General features: G+C 39.8%; 1 protein-coding gene and 1 long non-coding RNA gene across 2 annotated transcripts in view; one reads left to right on the forward strand and one right to left on the reverse strand.

The window, feature by feature from the left end:
- Positions 1-369: 369 nt before the first annotated feature.
- On the reverse strand, positions 370-1,400 carry LOC110194500 (uncharacterized). Its single transcript, XR_002320711.2, has 2 exons — positions 1,311-1,400; positions 370-1,168 (listed from the first exon to the last, which is right to left on the reverse strand). It is a non-coding gene; the product is annotated as an uncharacterized LOC110194500 (long non-coding RNA).
- A 310-nt stretch (positions 1,401-1,710) lies between these two features.
- ARL5B (ARF like GTPase 5B) overlaps positions 1,711-20,635 on the forward strand; it is a 36,841-nt gene continuing 17,916 nt past the window's right edge. The window contains exon 1 of the mRNA XM_020966873.2: positions 1,711-2,026. Coding sequence (XP_020822532.1) covers positions 1,981-2,026 — 46 coding nt within the window. The 5' untranslated portion in view covers positions 1,711-1,980. The remainder of the gene's footprint in view (positions 2,027-20,635) is intronic.

Here is a 20,635-nt window from a genome sequence, read left to right on the forward strand (position 1 = left end):
GGAGAGACTTGAGGAATGGAGAACAAGCAGAAGGCTATTACAATAAATGGGGCAAGAGATAAGAGTCTAGTAAGCTACTGAGTCTTTGTGGGCACCTATGAGTCCTTTGCATCTTAAGCATTTTCTGGGTGGAATAATACATGTTTCATAAATAATACTCCTACTGCACTGTGAGTACCTTTGGAAAAAAGGATGTTAACTACAGTTGGGTAACTACACAGGAGCCATATCTAAGCTGTCTTAAGAGATTCGGGGGGACTTTTATCCTAAGGTAAGGCAACAAGCCAAAGAGAGAAACCCATACTTCGGGATTAGGGCTCCAGCATTATTCTCATACTGACTTATGTGTTAACTCAGAAGCATTTTGTGGGGGGGGGGCCTCTGAACCACAGGTGACACACCAGCAGAGTGAGCACTTCACATTCAAAATTCTGATTACTAGTCTCTTACAGGAAAGATTCTTTTTCATCTCTCTGTGACCAATGAGTCATAACAATTAACCATAGTCTGTTTACATTTTAGTTTCTTTTCCATTTACATTGCTACAGTTACGATATCCTCTTAGTCTTGCTGTGTGTACTCTTTTGGTTTCACTTAGCACATTCAAGTCTTTCCATGTATCTCTGCCTTCCTAATTGTTTCTTACAGTGAAACACTATTTCGTGGCAACGGGAGGGCAGAGCCAAAACGCCAAAACCTCAGTTTAAGGAAGGGGTCCAGACCAGCCATCTCCTGGTTTTCACCAGCTGCAGCTAGGTGGCCCAGTGAATAGAAAACTGGGCCTGGAGTCAGAAGGACCCCAGTTCAAGTCCAGTCTTGGACGTTTCCTAGCTCTGTCACGTCACTTGACTGCCTCAGTTTCTTCATCTGTAAAATGGGGTTAATAACAGCCCCTCCTTCCCTCAGCTGTTGTGAGGAGAGCATTTGTAAAGCACAGTTCCTGGTGGTGGTAGGATCGTATTTACGGACAGAATTCAGTCATTCCCCCACAGATGGGCACTCACGTCGCTTCCATTTTGCTGTCTCTTCCTGTCAGAATTTACGTCCTAGGAAGTCCTCCCGCCACACCCCACCTCTCAGCACCGTGCTGGGCACACGGGAAGCCTTTAAAAAGCAGTTTCTTCCGTTCCTTCGCGCTTTTTCCTTCCTTTGTCTCAGAACAATAGGGCTGCGAAGTCCAGAGAAAAGTGTGTTGGGCCCCACCCATCCCCCCTCCCTCAACATGCCCCCCCAACATCCCTCTCCCCCCAACCCCGCCTCCCCACACACAAGCAGACCACCAGCGCCGGGGCAGGGAGGGGCGAGCCCACCTGGGTCCCGCCCCGGCCCCTCCCCAGCAGGGACCCGGAGGGGCTGCGACGTCAGAAGGCGCGCCTAGGAGCGGCTCGTGATCTCATGCTTTCGGCCAGACCGCGACCCGTGCCCTCCTTCCCACCGGTCCCGGGAAACTCCACGCCACCGCCCACGCGCCCACACGCCCACGCGGGGATGCCGGCTTTCGGGGAAACCAATCGGAACGAGGTCAGGGCAGCGCCGCGTCCGTGGCGTCAGCGCCCGTCAGCGCGATGACGCAGCACGCCGTCAGCCGGGGCGGGGCCGGGCTCCGAGGAGGGAGGGCTAGCCAGCGCGGAGGCGGGGCCGACGAGAGGGCGAGCTAGAGCAGCGGCGGTGGGCTGCGGCGGGGAGGAGGGTCGAGGCCCAGGGCCCTACGGATCGCCGCCGGGCTCAGCCGGCCGAACAAAGGGCCCGCCGGGAGCAGCTGACCGCCGCGCGCGTTCCCCGCTTTCCGTGACGGCGCAGGCGACCGGCCGCCGGAGCCTTCCCGGGGGTCGGTGCGAGGAGCCCCGGCCGCCGCCGCCCTCCGCGAGCCTCAGTCCGGCCCCGGCCCGCGCCGCTCCCGGGGGTGGGAGCCCCGGCGGCTCCTCGTCCTCCAGCGCCGCGGCACCTGCGGAGGGTCCCGCAGCGGGCCGGGCTCGCGTGATGGGGCTGCTCTTCGCCAAGCTGTGGAGCCTCTTCTGTAACCAAGGTGAGCGGGGGTCGGGGTCGGGTGGGGGTGGGGGGAGAGCAGGGGAGTGCCCCGTCACGGGCTCCCCGAGACCCCCGGGTTCGCGTCGGGTCTGCCGAGTGATCCCGGGGGAGGGCGGCGGGCCCTCCCCGAGCCCGCGCTCCGAGCTCCGCCCGGGAGCCCCACCTGGCCGCGCCGAGGCTCGCCGGGCCGCTCTTGTTCCGGAGCCGGAGCCGCCGCCGCCGCCGCCGCCTTCGTCCGCTCGTCCTCCTCCTCGGCCCGGGCGGCTTCCCCGACAGTCCCCGGGGGGACGCTGCCCGGCATCTCGCGGGCCCAGTCGGCCACACGCCTCGAGGTGCGGAGGTCCCAGATCCGCATCCCGTCGCTCCCCATCCTTGGTCACTAAGGCGAGCGCTATCAGCTCTGGGTAGAGCGATTACGTGTCACCAATTGGAGGGAGGAAAGCCGGCTCCTGGAACGCCGCGGAGCGGCTGCCCAGAGACAAGCAGAGGTAAAACCCGTCCTGACTCCGCGGCGCAGACGGGATGTTTTCTCGGGATCGGCAGAGAGGGGCAGACGGGCGCGGAAAGCCGACTTTCCCTTCTGCGTGCGGCTTAAACGTCGCGGGGCTCCTTCCTCGTTTGGGACCTGAACAAGTGCTCCTAGCGCTGTTCACTTGATCACCATTGCCAGGGCTTGGCCTGTACAGATAGACTGTTGTAGCTCGGATTTTTGTGACTGCTGTATTAAGATAAAAAGCTTATTTTCGTAGTTAAAGTATTTGATAAATTTTGTACACTTTGTGTTTGAAGTGTTTTCAAAATGAGAATCGAGGCACAGTGAGTTTAGCGCACTTAGGAGAAAACCATAAGAATAAATACCCGTTGGTGGATTGAATAATGCTTTTAGCCAAATCTTTTTTTTTTGGTGGTTATATTTTCAGTCTTAGTTTTATGAGTTTACATTTGTACAAAGTATCATTTCTTCTTATTTGATACTTTCATGCTTCCAGGAATTTCTTCTGGAATGAGAATTCCAGAATTTGGTGAACGATCTCTCTGTTCTTTCCTATCCAGAATCTATATTATAATCAATCTCTCTCTCTCTCTCTCTCTCTCTCTCTCTCTCTCTCTCTCTCTGTGTAAATATATATATATATAATATATATATATATATATATATTATAAAATTTTTCTTCAGTCTTCATCTTTACAGGCTGAGGTCTTAACTTCTCATCTAGTCCCATATGAAATAATTCTATGTCACCTTGACTAATTTTAGTAAGTTTGAGCTCAGCATTTCTGGGTCACTTTTACCATTTTTCAGGTGCCACAAACCAAGACTACCTCGATTATTCCAGGTTTATGTCCACTGTGGTTTTGTACAAGGATCAGAATTATCTTATCTCTCAAATGAAGGGGTTGGATGAGAAGTTACCTCAGAAGCCCTTTCCAGATTTACGTCTGTGACCTATGACTATTACTTTTCTTGATGAAATGTCCAGCATTTTGCCAACTGCAAATGGACTAGAATAATATCTTAAGGGATAGTGTGATAATTAGTAGGACTAAATGCCACTGTGGAATTCATTCTTTAAGTATTGTTTGGATACTTTGTCCCTACATACTACATTCATTGATCTGTGGCTCTGGATAAATCATTTAACCTCAGTGAGACTCAGTCTTCTCATCTGTAAATTTTATTGTAATTGTACTTTCTTCCTCAAGGGAACTTTTAAGGAAAGTACTAAAAATTAAATCACTGTATGAATGTGAATTGTTCTTATTGCTATGTTTAGAAAATCTGCAACCTCAGTAGCATAGTGGAAATTGAAAGAAATCATCCCAGTAGCCTTTTGAGTTGCAGAACAGGGAGGGACTGAGTGCAAAGAAGTTGTAATGACTCTGGATTGAGGGAACGAAGGTCTAGATAAAGAAAACTATAGAAATTCCAGAGGATTTATTGATTATTGACTTTGTACTCACCATTTTAGAGGCTACAAATGAAGTATAAGGCATCCATACCTTTCAAGGAGTTTACACTTTTATTTGAGGAGACAAGACATGAAATAGAGAAAAACAGTGCCCAGATCTGCACTTAACTGTACATTTGGTAAGAGGGAAATAGTAGTGTAACATAGAGTACTCAGAGAAAGCTCCATGAAGGTGAGATCTGTCTTAAACTTGGCCTCCCAGGTTGGATAGGATTTGGATGAACAGATTGGAGAAAGGCATTTTAAGTGGTAGGAAAGCACAGAGCAAATGCTCAGAGGTGGGACTAGTGTGCACCAGTGATGTCAGATTAAAATAGAAGTCTGTGGTCTGCATGTTGCCTTAGAAAACCACAAATTAATATTATGTTGTATTGAAGTTTTGTTTATTTTGCTAAACATTTCCCAGTTACCTTTTAACTTAGTTTAGGCTGCTTACGGGAATTGTGGCCTGCAGATTTGTCACCTCTGGTATATAGTATCAGCACAGTGAGAGACCAATGTGAGACTCAGATCTTTCCTTAGCCTTTATTTTAGAATGACAGCACAACAATGCATAGTCTCATTTGAGAAGGATTGAAGTATGTACTGTCTGTTGAAAGCCCCAAGAAGGATTTTGTAGGCTTTGCCTCATACCAAAGAGCTGTGTGTGCATGCTGGTAGGAATAAACTGTACTATTAAGCATGTTTGAAAAAGTGCCCATCATCAAGAGTTACCATCTCTATTTTCTCAGAAGAATGTTTTTTTCTCTCCCCTGGGGATGTCAGAGTTGTGGTTGCACATCTCTGCCTCTTGCTGCTACTGTCATTTGCAGTATAGATTTAGAGGATGATCCCTGTTATCCCTGAAATTGTTCCAGTTGCCTGAGGTATTGAAGGGCTACTGCTGTGTTTCCCATGGTTTGCCCAGTGAAGTGGGAATAAGCTTTAACCTCTAGTAGAGTAGATCTAACCTTTGCAAAAAATGAAGAGATTCTTAAATGACAGCTTTTACTCCCCTGGCTCCCCCAGCAAAAATGGTATCTCTTTTGTTCTTCATTCATTTCAGTTGTGTCAGACTCTTTGTGACCCCATTTGGGGTTTTCTTGGCAAAGATACTGGCGTGGTTTGCCAGTTCCTTCTTGAGTTCATTTTACAGATGAGGAAACTGAGGCAAACAGGGCTAAGTGAGTTGCCCAGTGTCACGCTACTAGTAAATGTCTGAGGCTAGATTTGAACTCAGGAAGATGAGTCTTCTTGACTCTATAGGTTCCCAAAGTGGGCGATACACCCCCCCCCCCAAGCTGGAATGATGGGGAGGGGTCGAGCGGTAGTAGCTTCAGATGTAGTTGGGAGGTATTGAATAAAAATAAGGGGTCAGGGGAAACATAAGGAAAGAAAAGATGACAAAATTTTGAAAAACTTCGTGCATGTTTCTTTTGTTATGTAACAGAGTTAAAGTCATAGTGATTACATTATTTTCCAAATAAATACACAAAATGCAAATTAGAACACATCAATGGTGGATTGGTGGTCAAGTCCACCAACAGGTCTTAACAAGAAAGTGTTGGCAGGGAGAGTGTCACACTTTGGCAGGAATATGTGCGTGTAATGACTTGTTTATAATACGATACTATATGGCTACATGATGCAATATTGCATTATCAGAATTTCAATGCAGGAAAAACCCCACAAATTTACAATAAATTATTAAATTTAAGATGTGTCATTTAAAAAAATACGGTTTTTTTAATGATGCAAATTTTTTAAAAAAGCTGTTAAAGGGTTAAAGAAAGTACATTTCCTGGGGAACACCAAGTAATTGCGTTCTCCCTCCCCCCCCAAAAAAAGGGGAGACTGTAGGCCAAATTAGTTAGGGAGCCTCTTCTCTCTCTGCCTGTACTCTATCCACTGCGCCACCTGGCGCCCATAGTATCTCCAGCAGGGTGTTATGAATGGCTACTATGACATGGAGAGCCTCTTTTAAGCCAAGCCCTTTCTCTTAATGCCTCCACCTATGGATTTTTCCTATTAATCCCTGTTTATTTTAGTTTCTTTTTAAACTCTTTCAGTATTTCTCAACAGTCAGTTACTCCATTTAGAGCTGACATCAAGAGATAACTGTTTGATAATCCTGGAAATAACTAATCCTAAAACTTTTTGGTATCCTTTATTTTTTATGAGTGGTAGGTTTTGACTTGATGAATATCTGTTTTGACAATCATGACATAGATTACTATGTATGTATTTTTTTTTAATTCACTCAGTAGAGTGGAAAGACAAAATATCAGTAGTGGAAAGCTTCAAATGACCAGGGTTCAAGTCCAATTTTACCACTAACTTTAACTTTTGACACTACTAGTGGTATGGACCTGGACAAGTCACTTAACAGCTCTGAGCCTCAGTTTCTTCATCAGAAAAATAAACTTCCTCCTTTATAACCTTTCAAAGAAAGTGCTTTGGAAATTGTAAATCAATATAAAATGTGAGCCTTAGTATTACTATTTCAGTAATGGACATAGCAAATTATATTTGAAAACTAGCAACTGAAACATTTAGCTAGAAAATAAATAATGTCTGATAATTGCCTGTGATAGACTGTTTCATTCCTTAGGATATCTCTTTTCACTTGAATATCTTGTTTATTGCTATTTTTCTTAATGTTTTATTCTTAATTTAATATTGGTGTCTTTATACTATTCTTATGCCTTCTCTTCCTGACTGTATTTCTCTTATGTATTTGTATTTGATACTGCTTCTAGAGTTTTTTTTGCCTTCTAATTTTGATGGATGAGATATTGGAGATTGGATGGGCCAAGGGAGAGGTAATATTTTGACTTATCTATCAGACCAACAATATAAATGAATCAAGTCAACAAACTATTAAGTGGTTACTATTGGTAAGGCTTGTTCTGGTACTGGTGATATGCTGAGAAAAAAATTAGGTATATCTCTTATTTTAGAGAGAGATTATTGCATGAAAAGGGGACAGAGATAACATTTGTTGATAATATTGTGATACTTTATATGTGTAAATCCATACTACAGTGAATTTTATTATTTAAAAAGATAAGTTTTTAAATTAACATCTAGTCTTCTCAAATCCCACCATTAAAAAAAAAAAGGCTTGTAACAAATATGCATAGTCTCAGTCTGCACCCTGAGTCCGTCCATCACCTCTCTGTCTGGAGGTGAGTAATATTTTTCATGGTTGATCATTGAGTCTCAGTTCTTAAGTCTTACAAAGTTGATTGTTTTTGCAGTGTTAATGTCTAAATTATTCTCCTTATTCTTCACACTTTATTCTGCATCACTTCCTACAAATCTCCCCAGCTTTCACAAAGACCCCGTTTTTCATCATTTTTTTATGGCATAAGAATATTAGGTTCAGATGCCATAATGTGTTCATCCATGCTTCAGTTGATGTTCACCCCTTTGTTTTCCAGTTCTTTGCTGCTACAAAAAAACTACTATAAATATTTTTGTACATAAGGGCATGATGAATTTTAAGTGGGGAAAAATTCATCAAGTTGTGATTGTTATGTTGAATGTGGCTAAAAATAAGTGAAGTATCAATTGGGGCTTAGGAATATTTACATCACATTTTTAGTAATGTGTTCTGACATGTCGCTCAGTTATGAAGATGAGTAAATATTTTAAACATTATAACTTATGTGCAAAAAGGAGAAAGTTCTTGTAATTTGTTGTATTGTTGTTTTCCTTTCAGATTGTATATTTGATGATTAAAGCCATTAGACTTTAAATGAAATCTAGGCATTGATTTTTAGAAGCAGCATGGCAAAGCGGATATCATCTTTCAAGACCTGAGTTCAAGTTCCACTCTAACACATGAATGTATAAATGAATGAAAAAAGCTTTAATTTTATTTACTGTGTCTTAAGCACTAGTAAAACAAATAAATCTAAGTAAGCATGACGGTCAGCTCTCTGGTTTCTGATCTGCGTTACTAGAGGGAATTTCCTCACTTGGAGTCACTTAATAGCAATGAAATCAAAGGTCTGGTCCAGAAAAGTTTCATAATTGTTCCAGTGTTTTTGATGAGATGCTTTTTTTTCCTTCCTTCTTGAAGGTTAGTCTTGGCTGGCTAGTCAAAGAAAGTTACTGGAATTGCATTTCAGCTAATATTGTAGGACTCAACAAATGCCAGGTGCCAGGTCATTATGGCTCTTGGTAGCAGTTACTTTATGTTGGGCAGTATTATATTTTCGTATCAGCTGTAGCCAGAACTAATGAGTGCATTTTGTTCTGCCTGTTTATGTGTTTTGGCTTTTTCCTATTATGATGATTTAGGGAAAAAAAAAAAGGTCCACAAGCTGTTGTCATTGCTACTTGGTTGAGACATCAGTGTGTTTCTTTTTCTTTTTTAAAAAATTTAATTGTTTCGATTCATAAAAATTTATTTTCTCTCTCCTGCCTCATCAACCTCTTTGAAAATAAAACAAAAAATTCTTATGACATGCATAGTAAAAATAAAATCTCGAATCAACTGTATGTATTTTACAGTGAGGCTATTGCCACTTCAGTCCACTGAAAGCATGATTGGTAGTTTTGTGTGTGTTGATCAGAATTTTTAAATCTCTTAGAGTTGTTTTTCTTTGCAGTTTTGTTATTTTAGATATATTGTTCTAGTTCTGCTCATTTTAGAACTTGAAATTTCAGTCAGTTCATAAAGGTCTTTCTAGGTTTCTCTGAAGCCATCCCTTTTCATCATTTCTTATAGCACACTGGTATTTCATCCCATTCATATGCTGTAATTTTTTTCAGTCATTCTTCAGATGATGAACACCTCCTTAGTTTTCAGTTCTTTGACATCACAAAAGGAGCAGCTGTAAATATTTTGGAACAAATGGGTCCTTTCCTCTTTTATTTTATTTTTTAAATCTCTTTGTGGTATTGGCCAAGTAGTAGCATCAGTGTATTAAAAGGCATACACAATTTAGAGACTTTTTTGGTGTAGTTCCAAATTGTTTCCACAATGGCTGGACCAATTCACAGTTTTATCCATAGTGTATATTAATGTATGTGTTTTCCCATAGCTCTTCTAGCATGTGTCATACTACTTTGTTGACATCTTTGCCAATTTGATGAGAAGGGAGCTTCAGAATTGCTTTAATTTTCATTTTGCTGATTATTAGTGATTTAAAGCATTTTTTCCTATGGCTCTTCATATCATGGACTTCCTCCTTTGACAGCTGTGTGTTCTTCTGTATTAACCACCTATAAATTGGGGAATGGATCCTTTTCGTAGAAAGTTGAATCAGTTCTTTATGTATTTTGGAAATGAGATTTTTAGCAGAGAAACTTGCTGTAAGGCTCTTTTCCCTGTTATTTTGTTGGAATAAAAAATTAATTTTATGCAATCAAAATTGTCCATCTTCTGTAATTCTCTATCCTTTGTTTGATCATGAATTCTTCATCAGTAGATGTGACAGGAAATTTCATTTCTTCAGTTTGTTTATGATGTGTCCATTTATAGCTATCATATATCCATATGGAGTGTGAGGTATTGGTCTAAACCTATGAAATTTCTGCTAGACTTTTTTTTTCCATTTTTTTCCTTAAACTTCGTTCCAGTTTTTTCCAGTGGTTTTTGTTGGAATAGTAAGTCATTCCAGTAGCTGCAGTCTTTGGGTTTATCAATACTAGACTAATAGGTTTGTTTGCTTCTCTTTCTCTATGTTTACTCTTGTCTTATTGATCATTAAAAAAATAAAGCTACTCAGCTTCTTAATCGCCACTTAGGCCTGGCTCCTTTTAGTATTATCTTGCCCTGGCCAAATTTACTTAGCTTTCTCTGTGAGTTTTTCCAAAGGATAGATTCCTTTAGTGATACTGATTTTTGTCTCAATCTGGTGTTGGGAGCCAATGCCTTGTGACAACATCCTGCCTTAACCTCATTTTCCACCCCTGCCCCCCTTCATTGCTTTCCTGGAAAGCTGAAAAATTTATGTGTCTCTAAATTTGGGGGTCCCGTGGCTCCTGGATCAGTCAGATTTGTGAGGCCCCAATAAGTTTTCCTCTTTAAGCAAGGGAGTGGCAATAGTTTTTATCTATAATTTCCTACTCATACACTTGAAACATTTTATATATAGACACAATATGTATAGATGTAAGAAAAAAAACCAGCCCAGTCTGAGCAAAGTAAGAATATCATAAACAATAAAAAATAAGATTGATTGAAAAAAAATTTTTTTGGTACTATAATGGAGGAAAATACTTAGAGTGCCACGGTGTGATCGAAGGTTTAGAACTAGAGCCAGAAGGGACTTGAGAGGCCACCTGGCTTAGCCCAAGAAGCTCAGGGGTGGAGTGGATGGAGAGCTGGACCTGGAGTCAGGAAGATTTGAGTGCAAATATAGCCTCACACATTTAAATGGCTGTGTGACCCTGGGCAAACTGATCAATGGCTATCTTCCTCAGTTTCTAAATCTTTAAAATGGGAATAATATCATCCTCCCAGGGTTGTTGTGAGGGTCAAATGACATAATATTTGTAAAGTGCTTAGCATAATGCCTGGCACGTATTAGGTGGTTAATAAGTCCTTCCTTCTTCCTTCCCTTTTTTCCTCCGTCTCTCCCTCCCATTTTACAAACAGATATTGTTGGCTAGAAAGATTAAGTGACCTGCTTGAAGTCACACTGTTAGTGAGTATCAGGCAAGATTTAAATACAGGTGCTCTGCCTCCAGAGCCAGCATACTTTCCATTATACCAGTATGCTGGCTCTTTGGGGTGGGGTGGGGAGAGATTGTGTAAATTGGATCAGAGGGTCTCTAAGTTCCCTTTCAACTCTGACTTCTGTGATACTCTGAGTGTGGTTCTGTGTAACTTATACCCTGTTAGAGTTTAATTAGATTCTTTCATTTCATATATTATTTTCCTCCTCTTACACCATCCTTGTCGTGGCCCCCTGTCATCTTTTCATTACAGAGAGGTTCAGATTTATACATTCCCTACAGTTATTTTTTGGGAAATGTGAAAAGAATTTTGCTTTTGTAAGGGTAATTTTGTTCTAGTTTTCTTAACATCTTGCCAGTATTGTATATATTTTTAAAAGTTTATTTTATTTTCAATTCATGGAACAAAATAAGCATTTCTATAACACAGTATACATGATTGCACATGAAATTGCAAATCTACCATGTACCAAATATCTTGTATGTATTTTTAAGAAACAAAGTTAAATACCTTACTACTTTTAATTTTTGTGAATGAAGTTCTTGGTACAGTGGTTTGTTAGGGCTAACCTAGTTATATACATCTCAGCAATCTTCTACTGCCACTCTTGCCAAAGGCATCATACTGGGAACATAATATAAAATAGACCTTATCCTCCCCCACAGAACTGTTTATTACAGAAGCAGTAATAGATAACTTTTGAGCCATGCCATATTTCAAACCTTGCTGTGAATTTTTTGTACATGTTCATTTGCTGGACTTTGACAGTAATTTTTAAAGTGTTTCATATTTTACTATTATTCCCGGGCTGAACACTTAACTCTTGTTCACTCCCCATTCCAAACCACTTATAATTTTCCTTATATATCTTCATAAAATGTTAGTGTTTAAAAATCTATTTAATCATACACATTGAGGTTATAGTTTTTCATGTCTTTATGAAAGATACCATAATTTCAGCTTGTTGATGATACCTAAAATTATTTAGACCTCTTAGCTCTGATAAGGATTGAGAAAATGCAAAGGGAGAATCCCTACTATAATCCACATCTTGCTTTTAGAAGGATGTATCCTATTTTGAAGGCAGATTTGCTCCTTATCTTCATGTTATGAAATACTGAATTAACTTCTCTGTTCTCTTTACTTTTCCCCTTTGCAGGTTCTTCATTTATTTTGATTGAGAGATGCCTATTCTATATAACTCTATCTGTAGACACAAATTAGTTTGATTGTTTCTAGTTGTTTCAACTGTTAGCCATTTTTACAAAAAATGTTATTCAAAAGCATCATTTCCCCTTTTCTTTCCTCCTTGATTTCTTTTATTAGTTTCTTAAGAGTTCTCAGTAATTCTTCAAGTATTATACATTCCTAGAGATCACTTACCTTAACTGTTCTATCTCCAAGGAAAGCACGTTAAAATGCTAAAATAATCTTTTACTGTTTTGCTGAATATGATTTTAAACTGAAGACCAATTACTTTAACTCTCCCTTGATAATGTTTAAGTTGGTGATTTCACAATCTGCTAGGTTATTTGCTTTTCTCTGTATTTTATAGGCTCTATTTTGCCTATTTCTCCCAAATGAAAAAAAAAATGGGAGGGCATATTTAATACAGAGAGATAAATTGTTTCAAGGTTTCTGTCTTTTCGTTTTCAGGAACAAACAACAGTGTCTCATTTTGACATCCTTGTTCAGTTATTTTTCCTTCTCTTATCTGTTAATTTCTAACTTTTAGTGTAGCTATTTTTAAGATTTCTTTACCTACTCATTTCTCCCTCTAGCTTGGTAATATTTTTTATTTGAATTTTTAAAAATCGTTCTGTATGTTGAATTTCAGTCTGTCTTCTTAATTTCTCTGTTTAGCATTCTCTGCCAATGACATAATTGTGATATTTACTAAGAATTATCCATTATTATGCAACAGCAATATTAAATGGATCAAACACATGTGATATCGTGTTTAATTACTACCACACTAAATACTAGAGCATTACTATATCTAGTTGTTTCTCTTAGAAGGCAATTGGAAGGAATTGTTACTTTGTAAATCTTTAAGTTCATTATATCATTTTTTATTCTGATAGATTGATGGAGCTGAGAAGCACCTTACAATAAGAGCAGTTTAAGTGACTTGCACAAGAGCTCATAACTAGTTAGTGGCCAAGGTTATAATTGAACACAGGTCTCCTGACTCCTAGTTCAATGTTCTTTTCATTGGACTCTTTCATGAAGCATCTTGAGATTCTCTTCATTTTTCTACCTATTTGCCTTTCTGCAAGTATTTGGTAAAAATCTTTCTGATAACTGCTTCGGAATATAGACATTTTTGACACTGGAGCTAATTAAGATAAAAAAATTTGCTTTGGTAAAACTAAAATTGTTTCCATTAAGCCAAAATATTTTGATTTAAGGATAACGTTATTATAAATAGAAGTTAAAGTATGTTTTTGAAATTTATTAATACATTTCATCATCGGGTGCTGTTGAATACTGATCAGTAAATGGACAGAATTTCATTGCAACTTGAATTTCCTCTAATACATTGATAAAGATGACTGTTGAGGTATTTTTTTCTGTACCTAAAATTAAAATGGTCATCATTTCTCCTTAATCAATAAATTACAATGTTTCAGAAATAAATTTCTGAAATCCTCAAATATCTGTTGTACATTTAGCAAACACTATAGATGGCATTGGGGTTACAAGAGTCACATACAACTGAACTGTTAAACAACAACAACAAATAGATGGCACAGGAGATTATATGACTTCATATTACAAAGCTAGTAGTTTTCTATATTAAAATCTTTGACTAGAAGATCAGCCAAAGTCTAATTCTGTGATACAGTTCAGTATGGTTATTCTAATTTCAGAAATGACCAACATCATAAAAGTTAAGTAACTTGTTTGACTTGCACATAACTAGCTAGTGACAGAAGAACTAGATTCCCAGTTTCTTAATGGCCTTTTCACTACACTGTTTCCTGTCCACAGGTGCACACACCATATAAGTAGTCCATGGAGTGGCAATGATAGCCAGATTTAGCTTCATCTTTCTTTTTCTTCCTTTTTCTTTTGACTTGTTTCAGTTTTGAACCTACGTGAAAACCCAGAATATAAGCAACCTTCTGACTGTTATTTTTAATGTCATTTATGTTGCTATTATCCCAGTTTTAATGCTCTCAAAAACTTTGTGATTTTATTGGATTACCAGACTATATTCATGAATAATTCCACCCCATTTTTACAGATATATTCTGCCAACCATTAGGATGCATAGGGAAAAAAATTAAAACTCATGGTTCCTTTGTGGAAGTGTGGAAGTGTGACGGTATTGGAACAGCAAAAAGCAAAGTACTGGCCCTGCCAGTAACCTCCAGGATGATGGGTGATTATTTGGACCTCTTCGGGCCTCAGTTTCTTAGTATGTAAAATGAGGAGTTATGATTCTATGTGATATTCATTCATTTGTTTATTTAAATAAAGTGACTTGCCCAGGGTCACATAGCTAGTGTCAAGTGTGTGAGGCCAGATCTATGTGATTTTTAAATCTCCTTTCTATTCCTTAAATCTTTCGAATTTTGAGAAAAGTTGACTGAGAGGCAACAATAGTCCCTATTTTTTTTTTTAAGAACGCAACGCTTATGAAGTTTGCTTTAGAGCTGGAAACTGGCCCATAAATTTAGAAGCCTGGAGTCTGGAGTTGGAGTATCTTGTATGAGGACTAGCACGGAGGCCAGTATCACTGGATTGAAGACTGTGTTGACATGGGAGAGGAGTGAAGTGAAGTGTTAGAAAACTGGAAAGTAGGAAGAAGCCAGATTGTAAAAGACTTTGATGTCAAAGGATTTTATATTTGATCCAGGGACCAACTGGAGTTTATGGTGTTGGGGTATGTGACATGTTAAAATATGCACATTAAGAAGAATAATTTGAAAACGGAATGGAGGACAGATTGGAGTGGGGAGATGCCAACCAGCTGTCTATTGCAGTAGTTTAGGCTTGAGGTTATGAGGGATGGTGTCAGCGGTGAGCAGAGAAGGGTGTATATACAAGAGATATTTCAAAGGTAAAATTGAGAGGAGTTGGCAAAAGATTGGATGTATGGGACACGAGGGAATGAGGAGTTGAGGGTTACATCTGTGGTATGGTGGTACCTTCAACAATAATAGGGAACTTAGGAAGAGGTGAAGATTTTGGAGGAGAGATAATAAGTTTTGGACATGTTGAGTTTAAGATGTTCATGGGACATCCAGTTAGAAATGCCCATTAGGCAGCTGGAGATGTGAGACTGGAGTTCAGGAGGGAGATTCCCTGGACAGATCTGTAGGTGACACCTGCCATAGCAGGTTGTGGCCTGGATGAAGATCAGAAAAAGAAACAAGACCAGTCAGATAGGTAGGAAGAGAAGCAAGAGAGAATAAATAATGTCATGGAAACCTGTTGTTTTTTGTTTTGAAGAGGATCAGTGACATCATGGGGTAATGTCTTGGCTCTTCAGTGAGTTGGATTTAAGTGAGGCAGAGTTACACAAAAGTTAGCAGCCTCACTTTCTTCCAGAGCCATTGAAGTTCAGTGGCAAAACAATTCAGAACGACTGGCAATGGAAACCTAGCGAAAAGAGCAAAAAGTAGAATTGGGTGATTGATAGTATCAGAAGCTTCAGAGAAGTCAAGAAGGATGAGAATTGAAAAAAGGCTGTTAGATAAGGCAGTTAAGTGATCTTTAGTAACTTTAGAGAGAGAACTTTCAATTGTCCTGGGCCCTTTTCTTCTCTCTTCACTTCATGATCTCATCAGCTCCCATGGATTTAATTATCAACTCTGTGCTGTTGATTCTCAAATCTTCCTATCCTATCCCAACCTCTTTGCTGAGCTCTAATCATGTTAGCATCTCCAGCTGCCTTTTAGTCATCTCATAGTGGATATCCAGTAGATATCTTAAGCTCAGTATGCCTCAAACAAAACTTATTGTCTTTCCTCCTGGACCCTCCCTCTACCTTATTACTGTAGAGGGCAACACCATCCTCTCAGTCCCTCAGACTGGCAACATAGGTATTCTCCTCTACTCTGCATTATATCTCAAACACTCCCCTCTTGCCCCCCATTCAGTGTATTGCCAAAGCCTTTTTGATTTCACATTTGTAACATCTCTTGAATATGACCCCTTCTCTCCTCTGCTGTTGCCACCACTTTGGTGTAGATCCTTATCATCTCAAGCCTGCACTATTTTGATAATCTCCTGTTGGGTCTGCCTGCATAGTTTTTCCCCACTCCAATCCATCTCCCATTTAGCTGCCAGAGTAATTTTCCTGAAGTGTGGGTCTGACCATGTCACCTTCCTACTTAGTAAACCCTAGTGGCTCCCATTTGCTTCCTGGATCAAATACAAAATCCTATATTTGGAATTCATAATTCATAATCTAATCCCTTCCTACCTTTCCAGTCTTCTTACTCCCCACCACATTACTATTCAGTCTATTGATACTGCCCCATTTGCTTTTCCATGAACAAGACACTCTACCTTTTGGCCATGGGCATTTTCTCTGGCTCTTTCCCATGCCTAGAATGCTCTCCCTCCTTATTTCTGCCTCTTGGTTTTCCTGACTTTCTTCAAGTCCCAACTAAAATCCCATCTACAGAGAGCCATTCCCAGATCCTTTTAATTGTAGTGCTTTCTCTCTCTTGTTTCTTTTCGATTTATTCTGTATATAGCTCGTTTGTGCATATTGTTTGCTTGTTTCCTCCATTAGATTACGAGCTCTTTGAGCTGTCATTTGCCTCTTTTTGTATCTCCAGCACTTAGCATCGGCATTTAATTAGTATTTGTTGACTGACTGATTGAATGATGAGGTTGGAAGCCAGATTGCAGAGAGTGAGGGGAAAAAAAAGAGTGAGAAGAAAGTAGAGGCATTGATAGGTGGTCTTTTCAGGGAGTTTAGCCACAAAATGGAGGAGAAATATGGGACTGTTCGCAGTGGAGGTGACCGATCAAGTTTGAGATAGAATTTTCAGGATGTGAGAGAGAGACAAGAACATGTTTGGAGGCAGTAGGGAAGCAACCAATAGAGGAGATAGAGGATGGTTGAGAGGACAGTCTTGTGGAAAAGATGGGATGGGATGGGATGGGATGAAATTTACTCAGGCAAGGAGAATGAATAGTTATCTTTTTTTTTTTTTGGTGAGACAGTCGGGGTTAAATGACTTGCCCAGGGTCACACAGTAATTGTCAAGTGTCTGAGGCCAGATTTGAACTCAGGTCCTCCTGACTCCAAGGCTGGAGCTCTATCCACTGCACCACCTAGCTGCCCCAATAGTTATCTTTTCATGTGAAACAGGAATGAAGGAGATAGTGGCAGAAGTCACTGAGGGGAGAAGCTGGCCTCTTAGTGAATAGAGGAGGGGGAAATAAGCATTTATTGAGTACCTACTATGTGCCAGGGACAGGTAAGTGGTGGAAGTGGACAAAAATGACTGAACAACAACTATTTGCTGGGCACCATTCTAAGTGCAACAACTATTTTCTTGATTCTCACAATTCTGTGAGGTAGGTGCTATGATTATCCCCATTTTATAGTTGAGAGGAGACTGAGGCAGAGCTTAAGTGACTTGGTCAGGGTAACATAACTATTAAATGTCTGATGATCACTTAGGTGTTTCAATGGCAGCTAGGCCTCAAGTGTTTTCAGTAAAATATGAGGCCAAGTTTATCAGCTGAGAAGTCTGGCAAAGGGAACCATGGGAGCTTTGAGGAGGGATGAAAGGTTTGGAAGAACAGCTGTGCTGAGTGAGATAATGAGTTAATTAAGGAGGTATAATGCCTTGCCATAGTGAGTACCTAGTTGAGTTTATATAACATGTATCTGTAGTGGATCCAGTAAACACAGTTTTGTGATTCTCTAAAACACTGTTCAGCAGCAAAGTAGTGGCTCTGACTTGTGTAGGAGCAAAGACAGCTTATGGTGGGAGTGATCCAAGGCTTGGCTGGACAAGATTGGTGGTATGATAAGGGTTAAGATATTAAAGAATAGGACAGTGTAGGGGTTAGGATGGAGAAGGGAAGCAAATGTAGCTAGTGTGTGGGGTGGTCCTCTGGGGAGAAACAGAGGTTGAGGGATTGGCGGTAAATGTGAGAGCGAAGAGCAGATTGGGGTTATAAGGCTGAGAGAGGTGAAGTGATGACTGTAGGTTGTGATTAGACAAGGAAATTCACTGTTCTTCAACTTATTTTACAATCTCCAAGGTATCATTAGGATGTCTGGACTTTACTTCCTGCTCTTCCTTTCCCTGGTTTTATAACTCTAGACAAGCCATGTAGCCTCTCTGGGCTTCAGTTTCACTAGCTCTCTAATGAAAAGCTTTAACAGATCAATTAAAAGCCCCTTTTTTAGTTCAGTGTGGTTCTGTAATGAGTTTGCATAGATCTTCTTGCCTTAAGAACACACAATACAAACGTCCAGATATGATCATTATTCACTTTGCCAGAGTATTTACTGTTTTCCCTTTGAGCCCTACTGCTTTTAAAACTTAATAGATTTACAAAAATTCATTTTAAAACTTTCCGGGAACATAGATGGGGAATATGAAGTATCAACATACAGTAAGAAGGGTATGCTTTTGTGTTTGTTTTTAAATGAGCCTCAGAAAAGTCAGCCAGAAGTTTCATTTTTATGATGTTACTTAATACAAAATGAAAATAACAGATTTTAAATTAGCATTTAGACTTGTCATGTTTGAGGGGGAAAAAAATCCCCCAAGCAGTTTGTGTCTAGTTGCAGGGTAAACCCAATGCGAATTGTAAAGTCGGCAAAGTTTCTATCATGTACTTACCTGCTTCTGCTTTCTGGGTCTCTCCCTTTTCTAATAGGAGTGTATTTGAGCCATAACAACTGTGACACAGAGTAGTTGATAAAAAAGTGGTGCACACTTGGATAGAGCTGACTTAAATAAGTTTGATCAAACTTATTTTACAAGCAGTACATTTAGTGTCTTTCCTATTACTTTCATATATATATATATATATATATATATATATATATATACACACACACACACACACACACACATATATATGTATATATATGAAATTTAGTAATAGTTTTTAAATTTTATTCATTTAGATTTGGAGTTCCAAATTTTCTCCCCATCTTTCCCTTCTCCATTGGCCATTCCAGGTGGCATGCAATTTGATATAGGCTCTACATATACATTCATATTAAACCTATTTTCATATTAGTCAATAGTTTTGCTTTTATAAGGCATACACAGTAATTGCTTGAAAGTGATTTATGTAAGCTGCATTCGGAAACATTCTTCAATAATTCTTCATTTAGGTTTTTTGGTGTTTTTTTTTTTTTGCTCCCTTCTTCTTTGAATTTCCATATTCCTCCTCACTCAGTGTTCAGCATCAGCTGGCTTTGCCTTTGGCAGAGTGGATACCAAAGACAGTCTAGGTGTTTGAGGTGTTCGCAATGTGAAACATTGTCCGAGTGGGTTAGGTGAATTTACACTTGCCTGCCAATCACACTCAGTCCCAGGGAAGAGTTCCATAGTGGTGAGAGTTAACTCACCCAGGGAGGAAGATCTGATCTCTGGTCTAAAAGAGGGGGCTGTTCCCTATGGGGAAAGGGTCCAGTCATTGAAAGGGAAGATGGCAAGATGTCCAGAGATGTTGAAGGTTAACTAGATAGAGTCAGCTGAGTTGTGTTGCTCAGATGAAATAATGTATTTTGAGGTTTTTGTAAACCTTAAAATGCTATATGAATGTCAGTTATTTTTTTTTCTAAATAACTCATTAACATCCCTCCACCCTTAAGAACAATCAGAATTCACTTATGTGCAAGTATTTCAGGGATGCTCACTTGAAACTTTAATGAAGAAATAATGGCTTAAGATGTTATCTTAACCAGATGAAGATAAGAATAGTTATTTTTTAGCCAGAGGCTTCTGAAATCACCACCTAGGTATTGACCTAGTCTATAGATACTGAGGGCCAGCCCTAGTTACATGAATGTCTTTTTGGAAATCTCATATGAAATAGGACTGTAGGAAGTGCTACTCCGGTGCTTCCTTGGTACATGGAGGTGAACCCTGGGTTTTTGAAGGCTGTCCCAATGGCAGCCTCTGTTAGTATCTACAGTGGTAGAAAAGCTTCCTATGCAATCTCAACAAAAGACTTTTCCAAGGACAAGCCTAGTGTTGCATAGAGCCTTAAGTAGGTTGGCCCTTATGTGATGAATTCATGACAAACCATGAAAATAAGAAAAATACAAAGGAGATCCCATTTAAGCCCAGTCATCCCAAAGGCATTTAAGGATGGAATTGAAATGAGTGGAAACAAAAATTGGGAGGATTAGCAAAAATTTCTGTGACATACTTTTTTCTGTTTCTCTTTGTCATGAGCTGTCACATTTGGATTCTGTCATCACTGTCCCAGCTGTGCTGCAAGGGGAAGTAGAAATGACATTAAAGTAAACAAAGATGGAAAAACAGCTGGGACTACATTAAGTATACACAAACAGGTCTGTGCTGGAGGTGGCATAATTGTGAAGTTTTTCAGGGATTGATTATCAAGATATTGGAAAAAGGGGAGGATACCAAATATTTGAAAAACTTTTAACCACGATTAGCACAGAGATTAATTACTTGTAGCTATTGATCCTACTTTCTTATTTTCTGAACTCTGGAAATCATTGTGGGAATAATCTGCACATTTATCAGTTACATTCTGAATGAAGGCATGGAAAGAATCTTTGCAGCAGTTTCAGAGCTGTAAGGGTTGTTAGAGGACAACAAATCCAACCCCCTCATTTTTCAGATAAGGAAAGTGAGAGATGGTGAGTTTGCTTGCTCAGGATCAAGCTGCTAGTAAGTGTATGAGGCAGAATTTGAACCAAATTTTTTTTGGATTCTAAGTCCAGTGTCCTATCTGCTATACCCCAAATTATATTCTAGAGTAGATCATA

This window comes from Phascolarctos cinereus, unplaced genomic scaffold (genome assembly GCF_003287225.1).
Source record: "Phascolarctos cinereus isolate Bilbo 61053 unplaced genomic scaffold, phaCin_HiC Scaffold_1;HRSCAF=81, whole genome shotgun sequence".
Taxonomy (NCBI): domain Eukaryota; kingdom Metazoa; phylum Chordata; class Mammalia; order Diprotodontia; family Phascolarctidae; genus Phascolarctos; species Phascolarctos cinereus.